General features: G+C 47.6%; 1 protein-coding gene across 1 annotated transcript; it reads right to left on the minus strand.

The window, feature by feature from the left end:
• Positions 1–1,840: 1,840 nt before the first annotated feature.
• On the minus strand, positions 1,841–14,117 carry IRF4 (interferon regulatory factor 4). Its single transcript, XM_076332259.1, has 8 exons — positions 13,899–14,117; positions 13,209–13,395; positions 12,307–12,395; positions 11,604–11,745; positions 9,730–9,837; positions 8,046–8,399; positions 3,930–4,042; positions 1,841–1,984 (listed from the first exon to the last, which is right to left on the minus strand). Exons 1-8 carry the CDS (start codon positions 14,100–14,102, stop codon positions 1,841–1,843), a joined length of 1,341 nt encoding a protein of 446 aa, XP_076188374.1. The 5' UTR covers positions 14,103–14,117.
• Between the last annotated feature and the right edge of the window lie 1,115 nt (positions 14,118–15,232).

Genomic DNA, 15,232 nt, shown 5'->3' on the forward strand with positions numbered 1-15,232 from the left:
TTTGGCTTAAAACACAGTTCCCCATAGACTTAGCCAGCAGTGCTGCCCAGGTTCGCAGCGCAGAACCGAGGCCGTTCGTTAGATTTGTCCCGCTACTGAAAACAACACATACGAATCGAGTTGGTAGGGAATAAGGACTTTATTCTAAGATGTGAGCTGAAGCAATGAGCATACGAAGCAACGACCACTAGAAAAAAGTGAAAAACACAACAAATATTTGTATTGTACCAGTTCAGTTTGAACACAAAAGCCCCTTTCAGTAAAATGTATGCACAGGCCAAAAACATATGCAGAAGCTCTGAAAGTCACCTAGAGCAGTGCTTTTAATGTCTCAGAAAGAGGTCTCCCTGTGAAAATCTTTAAGCCAGGAAAAATACTTCAAGTAACAAAGAACACAAAAGTTAAAATGATCTGTTAATTCCTTTTAGCTCTGTTGAGAAGGAGGGGGATAATATATCCCAAAAGAGTATGCATCTTTAAGATGTATAAATTCATAGTCCCTAGAACACAAGTCTGCTGCCAGACCAAATACCGTTTTTTCTTCCTCATTTAGAAATTCAAGTGAAGTACGTCTGTTAAGCATAGGGAGATTGTGTTCTGGAGTTAAAGCTAGTAAGATCACATGGTCTGCTCGCCAGCGAGGAAATTTCGCTGACACACATACCCAACAGACCTCTTCTCCTCATCTGTATAATGGCACCCTACCATTAAAAGCTGCAAATTGCATCAAATTATACTTCTGTAAAATTTTTGAAAACAAACGTTAAAACAAGTATTTCCTTGACTGTCTTAATATGGGAGGCCAAATGCTGCTCTCCTTGAACTCTCCCTTCACATTCATTTCAGTACCACTGGAAGGAAGCTGCGAGTGCACAGGAAGAGCAGAGCTGGCTCTGTACAAGTCAGAGGTGGTAGTTATTTTAACCTGGCTCACGCGAGTGACATCAAAAAAGGGCTAGCAGGACCATTTCTGTGCTATTTTCAAGGTCTGCCAACTTAACTGTAATGCATACATATACATATATATATATATAAAATGCATAGTAGCTTTCAATTATAAGAAAAATGTAATTTATTTTTAAACCTGCTCTTTGGGACTCTAGAATTTCCGTGGTTAATCCACTAAATCCACAGGTACTATGAGCTGAACGGTCACTTTTCTTAACACAGTGCCATAAATTCATCACCTCAGAAACTGCTATTATGGGGGCTAATCCAATAACAACAGTGGCAGCAACAAAATTCATTGTCAGGACAAATGTCAGTCAGGCATTAAAAAAATATGTCTCTGAAGAATTGCATTGTTTTTAAAAAATACGCTGAAATATTCTATACAAGAATATAGGCATCACACTTATGAATCTAAATTTATAACCACTTAGATGTATTAGCTACTCTCAATAAACCATCTACGTTTGCTACCCACCTACAGTAGCTACAGTTTCAAATTGGGAACACCACAAATTTATGTACCTTCCCTGAGATCAGCAACCCGAAATAAATAACTCTGCACATCTAACAGTGTAAACTCTGGATTTAAGTCTTCGGTAAGAATCAGTCCTCAAAACCCAAGGAGAACATTAAGCAAACGTAAACATAGCAATCATTTTGTCAGTTTTGTGTTATTCTCAGCGACAGTGGAATTTATGTGAGATGTAGCATCCAAACGTTGAAGACCCGTCATTTGTATCATACAATATGGTTGTCCTAGTTCACTTTCCTATCATTGAACCCCTGAACACATCCAGCTGTGATGTGGATCTCCAAATTGTGACCCAGATCTCCTCCTCCACTCTGCAAAATCTTTACAGTGCCTTTAAAAACACTCTTTCTGAGGATCTTATTCTTGAATAGAGGAATGGCGAATAGATCTGTGATAATCCTCTGGACTAGTCACAAGTTCTGGTAAATCATAGCCTCTTAGAAGATGTCCACTGTTTTGTTGAGCAAAGTAATACAGCTGCCTGGCAAACATTGGTTCAACCTTAAGAACAGACAAAATGTTAATCAGACATGTGACAAAATTTCATGCTCCTCATCTTAGTTATTTACAGTGGTTTTAAGTTAAAAACAAGGCAGGACAAAACAGTTCTGCTTACCAGAGTGGGAAAACGATTTCAGTGGTCTCACTAATCTCTGTTTTAAGCTAGGGCTTGCCTGTTCTGCTGCCACGTGCCTTGCTAACTGCACACACTCCTTACCACCACGGCCTTTGTTTAGAAGGGCACGTACCAGTGACACAAATGATGTATTAGCAATTACAGCCCCTTAGCCAGCCCCTGGGTGTGAGCAATGCCTACGGGCCAGACATGTCCGTGGCCACTCGACATGTTCAAATGCATACACAAAGTGCTGTAAGTCTCATCTGCGTTGTAAAGTACTTTGAGGACTTAACCTGAAATGCTGGAGCCCTCGGGTAGACTGAGATACGTCGCCAAACAACTGTGTTTGAAATTAGACTTCAGTCTAACACCAAGGTTACTCTTGTTTCTGTTCATTCAAGCTCTGATGAGGAATCTGCTCAACCACCAAGAGGGATCTGTATGATTTAACACTGTCTTCACTTCTGTCTCTTCAGAAACCACCGTTCCCCCTCAGGGCTTTGGGCTCTGACTGCAAGTATTTAAGTTGCACACTGAGAACAAACACCTGAAGCTCTGCTTGCTCTCGGGGGACCAACAGGCCCCTCCACTTTAAGACACGGGCACCATTTTGGAGGAAAAATACGCTGTCTGTGGGTCCCACCTCTAGGAAGGGAGAGAGCCAGAAGGCATCGCTGCCTTGGAGCAGCCCCACTGATCCCCCTTCCCTTCCTCTCATCGGCATTCAGAGGCAGCTGAGCACCTCCCGTCCCGTCATGGGGGAGACGGGAAGGCAGCGGGGCACGGTGAGCCAGACAGCTCCCGGGGCATAGCTGTTTGGTGGATGGTGGAGCCCCACCAGCCCACAAGCCAGGACAGCCCGACAAGTTGAGGAGCAACCGGTAAGGGAGAAGCAAAGCTCTGGAAAGAGCAGGAGGTACAGGCTCACAGAAAAGCTGCCAGGACAGGAGATGGAAAAGGGGGCTGGAGAAGGGCTGCTAGGAAGGAGGGATGGATAGCCTGGGATTGATTTGTGAGCTTCCCACCTTCCACCCCAGAGACTTGCTACGCAGCAGTGTGGCAGTACGAAAGCTACGCAGCTAAGGGGAGGCCATGGCTTATGACAAAAGTCTGACTTGGGACCTGTGCTGCTACCAAAGGGGCTTTCGAAAAATTAAAAGAGACACCAGTTTTCTTCCCAAGGATGCAATAAGCTAAGCTCTGCCGCTAACGTGTGCATTATCACCTCTCTTGTGGTTTTATGGGCCAATACAGCCAATTTAGAAAGTACCTGGTCTCAGTCTCTGTCATCACCCTCTCTCAGATAGCGTCCTGAAACACTAGCTTTGAGTGTGTGCGAACTGTGGTCAGTCAGCCCATGAGCTTGCCAGCTACCTTAACCCCGAAGCTGCACAGGCAGCCCCTGCATCCCATTAAGGGCTGAGGTCCCTGAGATGCAGGTGGTGATTCTGGAGCACCTTCAGCTGCAGCAGTTGTGAAAGCACCGCGTCCTGCACCGGCCTGGCAGCCCAAGGAGCTGCACAACTGGGCTGGCAATAAAAACACAGCCCAGCTCTTCCAGGGTACCTTTCAGCGTTAGGTTTTGAAGGGATTTGCAGAAGAGATCACTGATGCTCTACAGAGAGGGAAATCAGGTGCTCTGCCCTACTGACAGCTACCAGTCAGTCCTTGGCAGATCTGGGGATTCAACCCCGGTCTGGATGGTGCTGCGTTTTCAAGAATTTATTACCTCCCCCCACAACCTACACAAGGTAGAAAAGCCCGACTGGCAGATTCATATCCTCCAAGGAACATGTTTCTTTCAGGTAAGGCAGAAGTCCTACTTACATGGGCTGTAATTAGTTTCCTCTGCCTCTGCGGATCTGGAAATTCCTCCCCAAAGCACAGAGCGACCTGGTATCTCGGCAGCGGGCGTCCATGGTGAGCAAAGGCTTGCAGCTCTGGGAAGAGAGAAAGTGCCGTGTTGTGGGTTAACCCCGGCCGGCAGGTAAGCACCGTGCAGCCACTCGCTCGCTCCTGCCACCGGGATGGGGGAAGCAATCGGAAGGGCAAAGGTGAGAAAACTTGTGGGTTGAGATAAAGACAGTTTAACAGGTAAAAAGAAAAAAAAAAAAGACTAAACAAAACAAAGAAAAACAAGAGATGCAAAAAGCAATCACTCACCACTGGGCAACCGATGCCCAGCCAGTCCCCAAGCAACAGCAACCTCTGGCAAACTCCTCCCCCCAGTTTTACTGCTGACCACGAGGTCACACGGTAGGGAATATCCCTTTGGTCAACTTGGGTCAGCTGTCCCGGCTGCGTCCCCTCCCAACCTCTTGTTCGCCCAGCCTACTTGCTGTGGGGGCAGAGTGAGAAATGGAGAAAGCCTTGACGCTGTGCAAGCACTCTTCAGCATTAGCTAAAACATCCCTGTGTGATCAGTACTGTTTTGATCACAAATCCAAACCATAGCACCACATGGGCTGCTATGAAGCAAATTAACTCTATCCCAGCCAAAACCAGTACAGGCCAGTAAGAAAGACTTTGTGGATGGCTGAGCTCCAAATGGAGGACCCTGCAGCACAGTGGGAGAAGATGAAGTAACTCCAGGGGAGGATGAGAGAGGTCAGGGAAAAGACAAGAGGTAAGGAGAGGACACTGAGTTTGGAGACTTTCCCACCGATCAGGGGGAGCTAGTTATAACACTGCAATTTTTCTATTTGCCTTGCCTCACAAGTCATTCATATGCACAAACCGGGATGTCTTCCCATTAGTATTTCTATTGGGCCTTGACAGCAGAACCTCCTGGAGCAGACACCGGTGGTAGCTGGGACCCAATCAAATGGATGCCCAATAGCAGCACTGAAACCAACGGCTTAGTAGAGCCAGAGACTCAAAGTACTGCCAGGCACGGAATTCAGGCTCAGCTAGACACAGTCATAGAGCCACTGTCATCACTGTGCCTAGCGGGGGACGGGGAGGCACGGGAAGGTGAACGACCTTATTTAAGCCATGCACCGAGCCAGCAAAAGAGCCTGTGTCTTCTGCGCTCCTGCACTCTCTTCGCTAACCCACACCCTTGCACAAAGGGAAAAAGGTCAAATTACGTAATTATTCCAATAGTCAAAGTGTCCTCTACGAAAGATAGCAGCAGAGGCCTTTATAAGAGACTTCCACTTGGACCAAAATCACTATGTTGTGTTTTAGACACTGCATTTCCTTCCAGAAAAGAGAAAATTCCATCTAACACAATATCCTCGTTAAAGTCTGCGTTATGTGCAGTATTGCTACATAGTTGATTGTAGATTTCATTTTAGTTTATAACCCTGTTCATGCTTTCTGGAAAAAGTTGAAATTAATAATTAAAACCAATGTCTTATAATGAAGCACCCCCTGTTACACAGGGAAAGGAGAGTCTTCAAACTTGGCATGACAAATGCACCTTTTCCCAAAATACACCCCTGCCATTTTTACTCTAACTGCAAGCTTTTCAGACCAAGGTGTGAATTCAGCGGCTACCACAATAGTGTCCCAACCCTGGCTTGGTACTACGGGTCTTACTGGGAGCGTCAGTTATAAGAGTAAAACAATAGGCAGCTCACTTAAAACACAGAGTAAAGCATAGTTCTTCCTAGAGTCTCTCCCAAAACCCCCTAAAAGCGCTGTGAACTTTCTGGAGGTATGCCAGGAGAGAAGAGAGATTTTCCATAGGACCCTGCTTCCCTCTGTGCTGCCACAGGACAGGGAAGAACGATCCACCCAAGGCCAGTCCAACGCCATACTGCTAATGGGCAACTTCTGCCACCTTCCTCTTTCCCCCAGTTTTACTTGGCCTCAGCAGTTCTCCAAATCCTGCATACCTTTGGGAGTGCCACACAGCAGCCTGTGGCATGGACCTGGAGAAGAAAGCCCTTTCTTTCCCACCAGCAGGATAACTGGGGCTTGAGGTCAGCATCGCACTTCTCTAAACCACTCCACTCTCTCCATCTCCCTTTCCAGGCCCAACCGCCTCCTCCTGCGCCGCAGGGCTCCCCATGCACCTCCCCAAACCTTCCCCATCTCCTGCTACTCCGGCTCCAGCCACCCCTCCTTCTGCCAAGGCAACCCTCCTCCGGCTGCTGCCCTCACGCTCCCAAATTCTCTTCCTCTATCCTCCTACTCTCCACCCAGCCCAACTTACTGTATTTATTACGCAGTACTCTCCAGATACCATCCACCTGTTTTCTGATTTACTGCCATTTTAGCCTTCTCAACAGTACAGGCTGCTCAACACAGGCCTCGATGCTCCGGCGCAGTTTGCATTGCAGGATCCAGCTCCTCAACGGGGTCCTAATAGCTGTGGTCCACAGTAGTTCTGCTCCTGCCCCTTTCTCTGTTGTTCAATATTTTCTTTCCTGGTAGAGGTCTCCTGCGCCTCTTCCCAAGGAAGCCCTGGTTTCCTAAGGGGGAAATCCCCAAGCTTGCCTGCAGTCTGGGACCTCAGTACATTCAATTAACATGCAGATGTGATACACCCAAGGCAAGTCACTTACAAACCTAGCTGAGCATCAACACATGCAAAAACTCACTTTGCACACACCACAGACTATGACTTCAACCACGTGTTTGGGTTTGTACAGGCATTGGTGCATAAGTAATTTAGGAGGGGGGAAAAAATAACTATTGCTTGAGCTTATCTTTGGGGTTAGGCGTCTAAAAAGAGATGTCCTGTCAACCGTTTGGAAGAACCCAGAGTACATCTAAAAAACCACCTGAGAAAAGGGAAAGGGATTTCCAAAACCATCATCAGAGGCAGAATTATACGTCTTTAAATTAGCATGTGATTGAAGCCCAAGCCAATACCCTGACCTCAAATTCCCCTTTCTAACTGTCAATTTTCACATCCATATGAGATTTCTCTCTTCAAATGCATTTCTTGCTTGACCATTTTGCTAGGATGGTGCATCAACCTTGGAATATAAAGTAGGCTAAAGCTGTTGGTTTGGGTTTGGTGTTTTGGTTTTTTTTTAATTTTGCAAGGCGTTATTCTCCTAAGAGGCTCATGCCAGTGCTGATGCCCTGTTCTAGTGGGAAAACACGCCAAACCATAGGCATTCAGTTCACCTGTAGCGATGCTCCTACAACACATCTCAAAAAAGGGGCCAACATATACCTGCTGGCCAAGTTGTCCTCTGCGACAATGACCGGCTCCCACCAGTTTCTCTGGGTGGACAGCTTTCCTCCCTCTAACTGCTCAGAAATGCTGGGAAGCGGGGTTGAGGCTCTGCCCCTTCCCTCCAGGGGCCGGAAGGAGAAGGCACCATCCTGAAGCGTGCGCTTGCCCTCTCTGTACTGATGCTCCCAACCGCCCTGTGCAAAACGAGACCTTCCCACATTGCTCTGGAGAGATAATGCACCTCCCTGCTTAGAGCAATCTGGAAACTCCAGAGCTTGTGAAATTCTTTTCATCCCCCCGATATCTTTTAAACACTGGCACAGACTGAAAAGGTGGCTTTCTACTGAAATTCATGCTGATATTTGTATACTCTGAGCAACATCTCAGGCTCGCTCTGGGTCAAGTTGAGAGCAGCACGAGTGCAGACCACAGACCTACCCAGGACTTACACTAGCGGAATCCAAGATCAGGATCCACTTTCCTCTGTCACCCAACACGTGGAAAGACTATTTTGTTAGGTTCCTACTTACGCTTCTTAGAGAGATGTGAGGTTTAGAGCGTCACCAGCCACGCATCAGTTCACTCCTGCTGGTTTGTGCAGGGGCACTGAACGTGCACAGAGAGCAGAATTTGACAGGATTATTCAGGAGTCAACTACCCCTTGACTGTGCGTGCCCAGAAGAAGTGAGGAGTAATTCTTACTGTAACTCGTAAGGTAAAACGAAAAGAACACTCCCGTAAAGCTGATGTGGAGAGCGACCAGGTGACATCTCCAGAAACGATATCAAAGCCATAGCGGGAATTACCTGCTAAAAACTGCTGAGTATCAAAGAGCTTGCATGTTTGGTCCCGCTCCAGCTTGTTGGGTCGGTCACTGCAGAGCGCCAGAGGCCCGTCCCAGTAGATCCTGCTTTGGCAAAGTCTCTTAGCGTAGAGGCCATCAGGTGCCATCCACAGTATTACTCCTCGTTCCAGGTGGTTCAGTAGTTTTTCTATGTTCTTCCTCTGGCCATTATCCTCTGGATAAGGGAAGACAACTTGCTCCAGGCTGCTGACCTCGTAACTTTGGCCATGGGATATCCTACAACCTTCAGGACTAGAAGTTGTCACCTCCTTTACCAGTATTTCACGGTAATATAAGCAGATGTGGAGCCGACAATCTACAAGGAAAAAAAAAAAAAAGAATCACTGTGATACGTTAGTATGAATGTTTTAGGCTTCAGGTCTGTACTAACGCCAAGAGACAGGTTTGCATGAGATTTCTGAGCCTGGTGGTCACCACCACCCAGAAGACAGGCTCACATTAGCAAAAATCATCTAAAGAATATAAATACCAAAACTTTAGGGGCACGGTAGCATTAATGCTCTCTCATTTTATTATAAGGGCTACTGATGTGGGAATTTGGTAGGAACTAACATCCCGCAAACTTCACATTTCCATTTAAAAGGAAAAGTCTGCACATGAAAAGTTGTTGTTGGTCACATTTTCCAAGTTCACTTCACAATTAAACCCACCGGCTCAGTCCACTTCCTCTGATTTAATCATGAATTAGCTGTGTTTCTCCCCAGATTTTGCATAAAAGAGGCTTCTGCACAGGGGACCTGCAAACTTGCACTCAGCTGCCTGAAGAGAAGCGACTGCTGGCTCCAGTTCCAACAGGGCTGTGCCTGAAATCCCCAACCTTACTTTCAAATGACCATTCGGTCAACTTGGCTGACCTCTAAGAACTCACACAGCGCTGAATATATATATATATACACACACACATATATATAAAAAAAAGTGTGTGTGTACAAGATATGTTTATATATATACATATACAGAAACACACACACATATATACATACGTACAGACCCTGATTCAGGAGAACAATCCCGCCCAAGAAACCTGCCGAGCGTCGTGTTACAGGTTTATCCATTATTTCTGAGAAAAGCACATTCCCACACCTTTTCCCAGAGTTATTCAGAAAGTCCGCCAGCATCTGGATGTCTGCAAACTTGGCTAAAATAACTTTCCTTTTCTTTCCCGAATGCCTTTTTTTCACCAGGAATAATGAAGCAGAGCAAAGCCAGATGGCACCAGCAGGAGCACAGCAAGGTACCCAGATAACACCAGCTTTTCTGGAGGCTCCCCCCAAATGAAAAACTGAGCCAAAAGTCACTGACAAACCCCAAAATTTCCAAACTCCCCTGGGAAGGCCTGATTTGGTGGCTCACCGAAGCAACCCAGCACTAACACCGTGAGCCAGCGAAGCGCTTCCATTAACATTAACCACAGTCCCTCGGTCCCTTGGAGCTGGGGCTACAAGTGCTTAACTATCCTAGCAAACAGAGGCTTAAGCCCACACACCGAATTCATTCATTAAAGAGGTTTCTCTTTTTTTTCTTCTCTTTCCTTTTCATCAGAAAGAGAGACGGTGCCAGGGCAAGTCAGAAGTGGGAGTCTCTTGTCAAGCTCCCCAGAAAGCCCGGGGGGTTACGGACCTTACCTGACAGGGCGAGGGCTTCACCAGACCTTATGCTTGGCTCAATCGGGATGCCAGGAGTCTGGGACTCAGGAGGGGCACAAGCATAAAAGGTTCCTGTCACCTGACAACCTGTTTTCACAAACAAAAGTCAGTGACAGCTGCCTAAATCCTCAAAGAAAAGCTCGGGCAGAGATCACAGCGATGCAAAAGCGAGTTTTTCTGGGCCCTGCCAGGAACAATCTCTCTTCCCCCCTTCTTCTTAAAAAGATCTTATTTCCCAATTTTTCCAGGTATGCCAACTCTACCAGTTGGCATTTTTATTTGGGTCTGCATGAAATACTCCCTTGGCATTTCAGTATTCCCCCTAGTACTTTTTCCTTACCTAACGTGTTATTCTATTACAGGAATAATTTACATTTTTAACTAGACTATAGTGCTCTTAAAAGTTGCCTGCATAAAATAATCCATTCAGTATAAGGAATTTTACTAAAGACAGGTATAACAATAAAGCTGGAATTAACACTGTTTAAAAAGCAGGTAAAGAACATTGCGCAGCGGGAGATTACTAGGGTTTTACTACCAGGAGTACTATTAGACTGTTCCAAGAGATGCCTATCAGTAAGTGGATTATAACACGGCCAATTGATGTTTTCCTGTTTCTTAATGTCGATGAAAGTCTCTGGAGGATGATGCAAGGGAGTTGCAGACAAGTGCACACAACCTTTCCCAATGGCAGAACCCACCATGATCAGGAGCTGGAGCGATGCGGATACAAAACATCTGCATCTCTTGGAGAAGTCTTAGAGTGAGAAACCCAATACCAGCCACTAACAACTGCCTCCAAATTCAACAAAGCGTCTGAACGTGTGTTTAACTGCTGCAGAGGATGTACTTCAGTGCAGAGTTCATTCAGCTTGATACCTCGATTTTTTATTAGCAAACAGCTCAACTAAAAGCAAAGGATTCTGCCTAATAATTCCAATATACTGCCCGCAAAAGTTGCGGTGCACTGAGCATTTACTTTTTAGCAGACCCAAAGAAACAGAAGTTTATTTCTCTGCACCAAAACCTCTAGAGAACTGTCCTCTGGAAATGTAGCATCTGCTCTAAGAAGTCCTTCCTCGCTTCCCGTCCTTTCCTGCCCTTCTGAACCAGCTGCTTCTCCTCACGAAGCAAAAGCCTGCATCCTCAGGTGAGTTATCCTGCAAGGGTCTACAGCACACAGGTCCCTTTCTCTTATGTTTTATCCCCTGCAGGCTTCAGCATTGCCAATTTTCACAATTCAGGCTTTTTCCTAAGGATGCAGAGCTTGGAAAGCCGTGACTATGTTACACTCTGGTACTGTGAGATCTTCGGGGGAGGGAACGTCCCTTTATTCTGTTTCTGCTGTACCAGCCCCAAGAGAGACTCAATCCATGACAAGTTGTCCCATTGCCACAGTACTAAAACCAAGTAATAATTTCAGCTTTCCTCTCGGGAGAATAATGCCATTCTAATCCACAAGGCTGGAGGGAAAAACTCACTGATGTGTGCCTCAAAAGGTCCAAAATCAGAAAGCAAAGCTGAAGAACACATGTTCCCATTTGGGGTTTGGGGGGAGATTGGTTCCCTTCTTATTGCTCAGGGCTTTTGAGACAGCTCAGGACTTTTGGGGGCTGACTTGTATCAACTCAGAGGACTGCATAGCTCACACACCGCACGTATGGTGGCAGTGAAAGCAAGAGCTAGGACAAAGGCTCTTGCCACGGGCCCCATGGCTCTCTTTGAAGGGAGCCCAGCACTCCTCTCCGGCCACTTCTGTTAATTCCAATGAAAGCTACAAATAAGAAACCTGAAATCTGCAGCCCTTCTAGGTGACCAACCTCAGCAAGCAACCCTAAATGGGAGCGTCTTACCATTTTCACAGCCAGGCCCTTGCCAGTGATGACTGCGAGCTGCGAAGGGGACGCTGGCGCACTGGTAGGGGATGTCGGGATGCGGCTGCTCCGGGGCAAACTCCCTCCAGTTCCGTTCGTGGGGCACCATGTAGTTTGGTACCTATTCAATTTAACGAGATAGTCTTTTACTCAGCAGCTGCCAAAACTAATGCTCTGCGTTGCACCAGCTTTCACATTTCAGCTGCTTGATTTGCTCTGCCAAAGCCCGCAGAGGTCTAAGCATTGCCCTGGCTACGCGAACGGCACTTCGCCGCCACCACCAATGAGGCTTTCAAATTAACTTCTCACCACTGGTGTAAATAATAAGCAGGGTGGAATAACAAAAGGCAGTCAAAGCATTGCTGGCAAATGTCTGCTTGGAAGAGCAAGGCTTCATTGGGTGCTTACGTTCTGGCATCAACAGAATGGCAGTGCACTAATAGCTATCGCCCAACAGAAAAAAGCTATTACTCAGGGATAAACAACACCAAGGGAAATCAACCACCCTGCGGCCTCATATGACATTAGAAAAGTTGCTTCTCGATTTCTCAGTTTTCATAATAAAGTTTCTTCCCAGAGACAACTAGAGAGCCACGCCAGCAAAGACAGACATAGCACATAGTACAGAAATGACGCTGCTCAATGTACAAGCACCAAGCGAAATGCATAACTAATGTCATACCTGAGATGGTAGTGAAGTGTAAGGAGACGTTATTGGAAAGGGATGGTTCATCATTAACGATTGCTCTTCCACGTTGATCTGTTTTGCACCTATGTTCACCAGAGGGATGAAAGTAAATGATGTCAACCACATCTTAAGGAAATCTGAAATTGGCACATTGAAGACAAATCCATACAACCTGCCTTTGAACAAGCAGAGGACTAAAATGCCCTCCAGTGCCCGTTCGGGACAAGATTCCCAGCCCTCCCTTGCAGGCAGCTCCTGGAGGCAGTCTGTCCCGCTGGGCTCCCCGGTGCCCCACAGAAAAGAGCCGCCCAGCCATACCCAGCGCACCACGATGCCCTCCCCGGGCCCTGTCAAGCCTTTGCCTCCCGCAAGCCCTGCCTGGCACCAGGGGCTTCTTGGAGAGCAGGCACTGCCCCCAGCTTCTGCCCAGGAGGCTGCAGGCTGGGCATCCCTCGCTCCCAACTCTTCCCCCCGCAGCAGTTACCTACTGTCTGGCTCAAAACACTTCTGCTCTTCCCTGTATTCAAAACCTAGATCCAGCAAGCAATTTTTTTTTTTTTTTGCCTGTCCCTTGAGCCGCTTGCTTGGCTCCCTCTGCACAGAACTGGCAGGGAGGCTCCAGCTAAAAGAGCAGTTCCTCCAGCGATGTGCAGGGCGCCTGTCTGCATCCTCTGCAAGGGCTCCCTTTCAATGCTCTGACTCGAACGCCAACAGTCCTCCCGCAGACGCAGCCTCTTAAGTCATCAGAACAAGCTGCACTTGAGCCCTGCGTTTTGGCTCCTTAAAAGACTTAAAAAAGACTGTGGGGCCTCTCCAGAAAAGCACGCTTCAGTCCTCATAAGCTTACAATGAGACATATTCACACTCTGTTACACAGGGAATTGGAGATGCTTTACCTTTTTTAGCTCCTTCTGGCACTATTCTGTACACTTTATAGGGATCTGAGATGTCCAGCTGGCTTCTCTCCACCAGTTCTTCAAAGTCATTGCTCTTGTTCAAAGCACACCTTAATCTTGTCTTCCAGGTAGGGGGATCTGGTTTATCAATGCCCTCTCTGAACTTTCCTTTGAAAAGAGCCCAAGCCTGGAAACATTTCAGATAATCAAAAGAGCAAGAAAAAGAAAAAGAAAAAAAAAAAAAGAAAAAAGAAAAAGAATCAACTACAAGGTACAGGTCCACAATGCTAGAAACAGCATATATGTGTGTGCTTATATGTGCATGAATTTACTCCCTACAGGTTTAGGCTAAGAAAAAAAGCAGCATGGTAAGGTAGGAAAAACAGTTTAGCAGGCACGAGGAAAGGGAGAAAATGATCCAATGTGGACATAGATGTGCTGCAGTCCCACAAGCATTTAGCTCCACACGGAGAAGTGGGAAAGGGCGGGTTGTCTCATCCCACAAACACAGGGGACACCAGGGCACAGCCAGGGCCACCAGGCAGGCAGCCAGCGGCAGCAGGCACCCAGCAGAGCTAGCCTGCAGAGGCGGGCAGCGAGGACGGGATGGCAAGGGGCCACCGCAGAGCCTCCGGGCATCCCTCCTGCCCCGGCTGTGTCCCACAACCCTGACCCCGGGCTGAGCCCTACCTTGAAGAGAGCGGCATCCTCTTCGCGGTTGTAGTCCTGCTTGCCGGCATGCTTCCAGGGGATGCGGAAAATGCTCTTCTCATCGTTCTCCCACACCAGCCCCGGGTACTTGCCACTGTCTATCTGGTCGATCAGCCACTGGCGGAGTTTCCCGTTGCCGCAGCTCACCGAGTTCATCCCGCACTCGCCCGGCTCCAAGTTCATGCCACTCGTGTCGGGGGTCGGGTGGGGGGTTTTAGGGTGCCTCACCAAGCCCACCTCTGCACACACCCAAGCACCGGCTCTCTGGGGGGCTGCAGAGGAGGGGGAGAGGGACAGGATGGGGGGAGAGGAAAACCCACAGGTCAGGCGCCGGCTAAAGTCCCTGTGTAGAGCCCCATCAGCGGTCCCCAGTCTCTGGTGCCTCATGTATCACACCAAACGGCAGCTACGGCATGCAGGGGGGCCCTGGGGAGCCCGGGAAACACGGTACAGAGCCTCAGGAAACCGGACACAGCCCCCCGCAGCCCTCCCCAGGCACCGCTCGTGCTGCAGATTTTGACAGACTTCCCCCCTGTCCCGACACTGTTTTGCATGAACGTATGCAGGTTGCTGAAATTTTCATTGCAAGTGACTTAAGGTGCAAACCCCCTGTCCTGCTCGGAGTTCAACTGGGTTTTTACTTTTTAACCAAAAAAGAAAAAAATTGCATAAAAATGTATGTGCATATGACAGTGCACATATGTTATGTTAGCCACATCCACACAATTTGGAGAGCTTCACATGCAGTTATGATTTATACAGCATCTAACTATAACATCAAAGTAGCTTTCACAAGCTCACTTAAGCAAGACACATTTGAACACATGATGTCCTATATGTATCTACCCCCGCAACTGCTCCCAGCACGCCTATATAGTAACATTCAAATCTATACATTGCAAATACCTAAAAGTGGAAAGACAGCAACCCATGGGGCCTGGCACAAGGGCAGTGTCCCCAGAGACGTGGAAGCTTGCAGCCAGCCACGCAGAGCCCTAGCTACACGCAGAGGTGCAGGCACGCACTGGGAGCGGTGCGGCCCTGCAGTGATGGGCACCCGCTGGAAGGGTCCTAACGTGAGGACACCAACACCAGTGATGGGGACCTGGCGTCAGGTTTGACTCCCCGACCTGAAAAAACGCTTGAATGCCCAAAAGCTTAGTCTGGTGGGGTTTTTTACCCCATTATATCCAATAAAAAAGTGATTCCTCACCCATAGTCTTTGCCTCTACACACAGGGAGACCTTCAGAGACCCCTTGTATGACACGTGCACACTACTGTGGGCAGACGGGCAGCTCCGCACCCCTTACAC

Source organism: Aptenodytes patagonicus, chromosome 2, assembly GCF_965638725.1.
Source record: "Aptenodytes patagonicus chromosome 2, bAptPat1.pri.cur, whole genome shotgun sequence".
NCBI classification, from domain to species: Eukaryota; Metazoa; Chordata; class Aves; order Sphenisciformes; family Spheniscidae; genus Aptenodytes; species Aptenodytes patagonicus.

What these genes read in the sequence shown, in the direction of transcription:
- IRF4 (XM_076332259.1), bottom strand. Translation starts at nt 14,102, where the DNA reads ATGAACTTGGAGCCGGGCGAGTGCGGGATGAACTCGGTGAGCTGCGGC. An exon ending in TACTCAGCAGTTTTTAGCAG is followed by an intron (nt 4,043 to 8,045) that starts GTAATTCCCGCT and finishes CTCTCTTCCCAG; the next exon opens with AGCTGCAAGCCTTTGCTCAC. An exon ending in GGAAACTAATTACAGCCCAT is followed by an intron (nt 1,985 to 3,929) that starts GTAAGTAGGACT and finishes TCTGTTCTTAAG; the next exon opens with GTTGAACCAATGTTTGCCAG.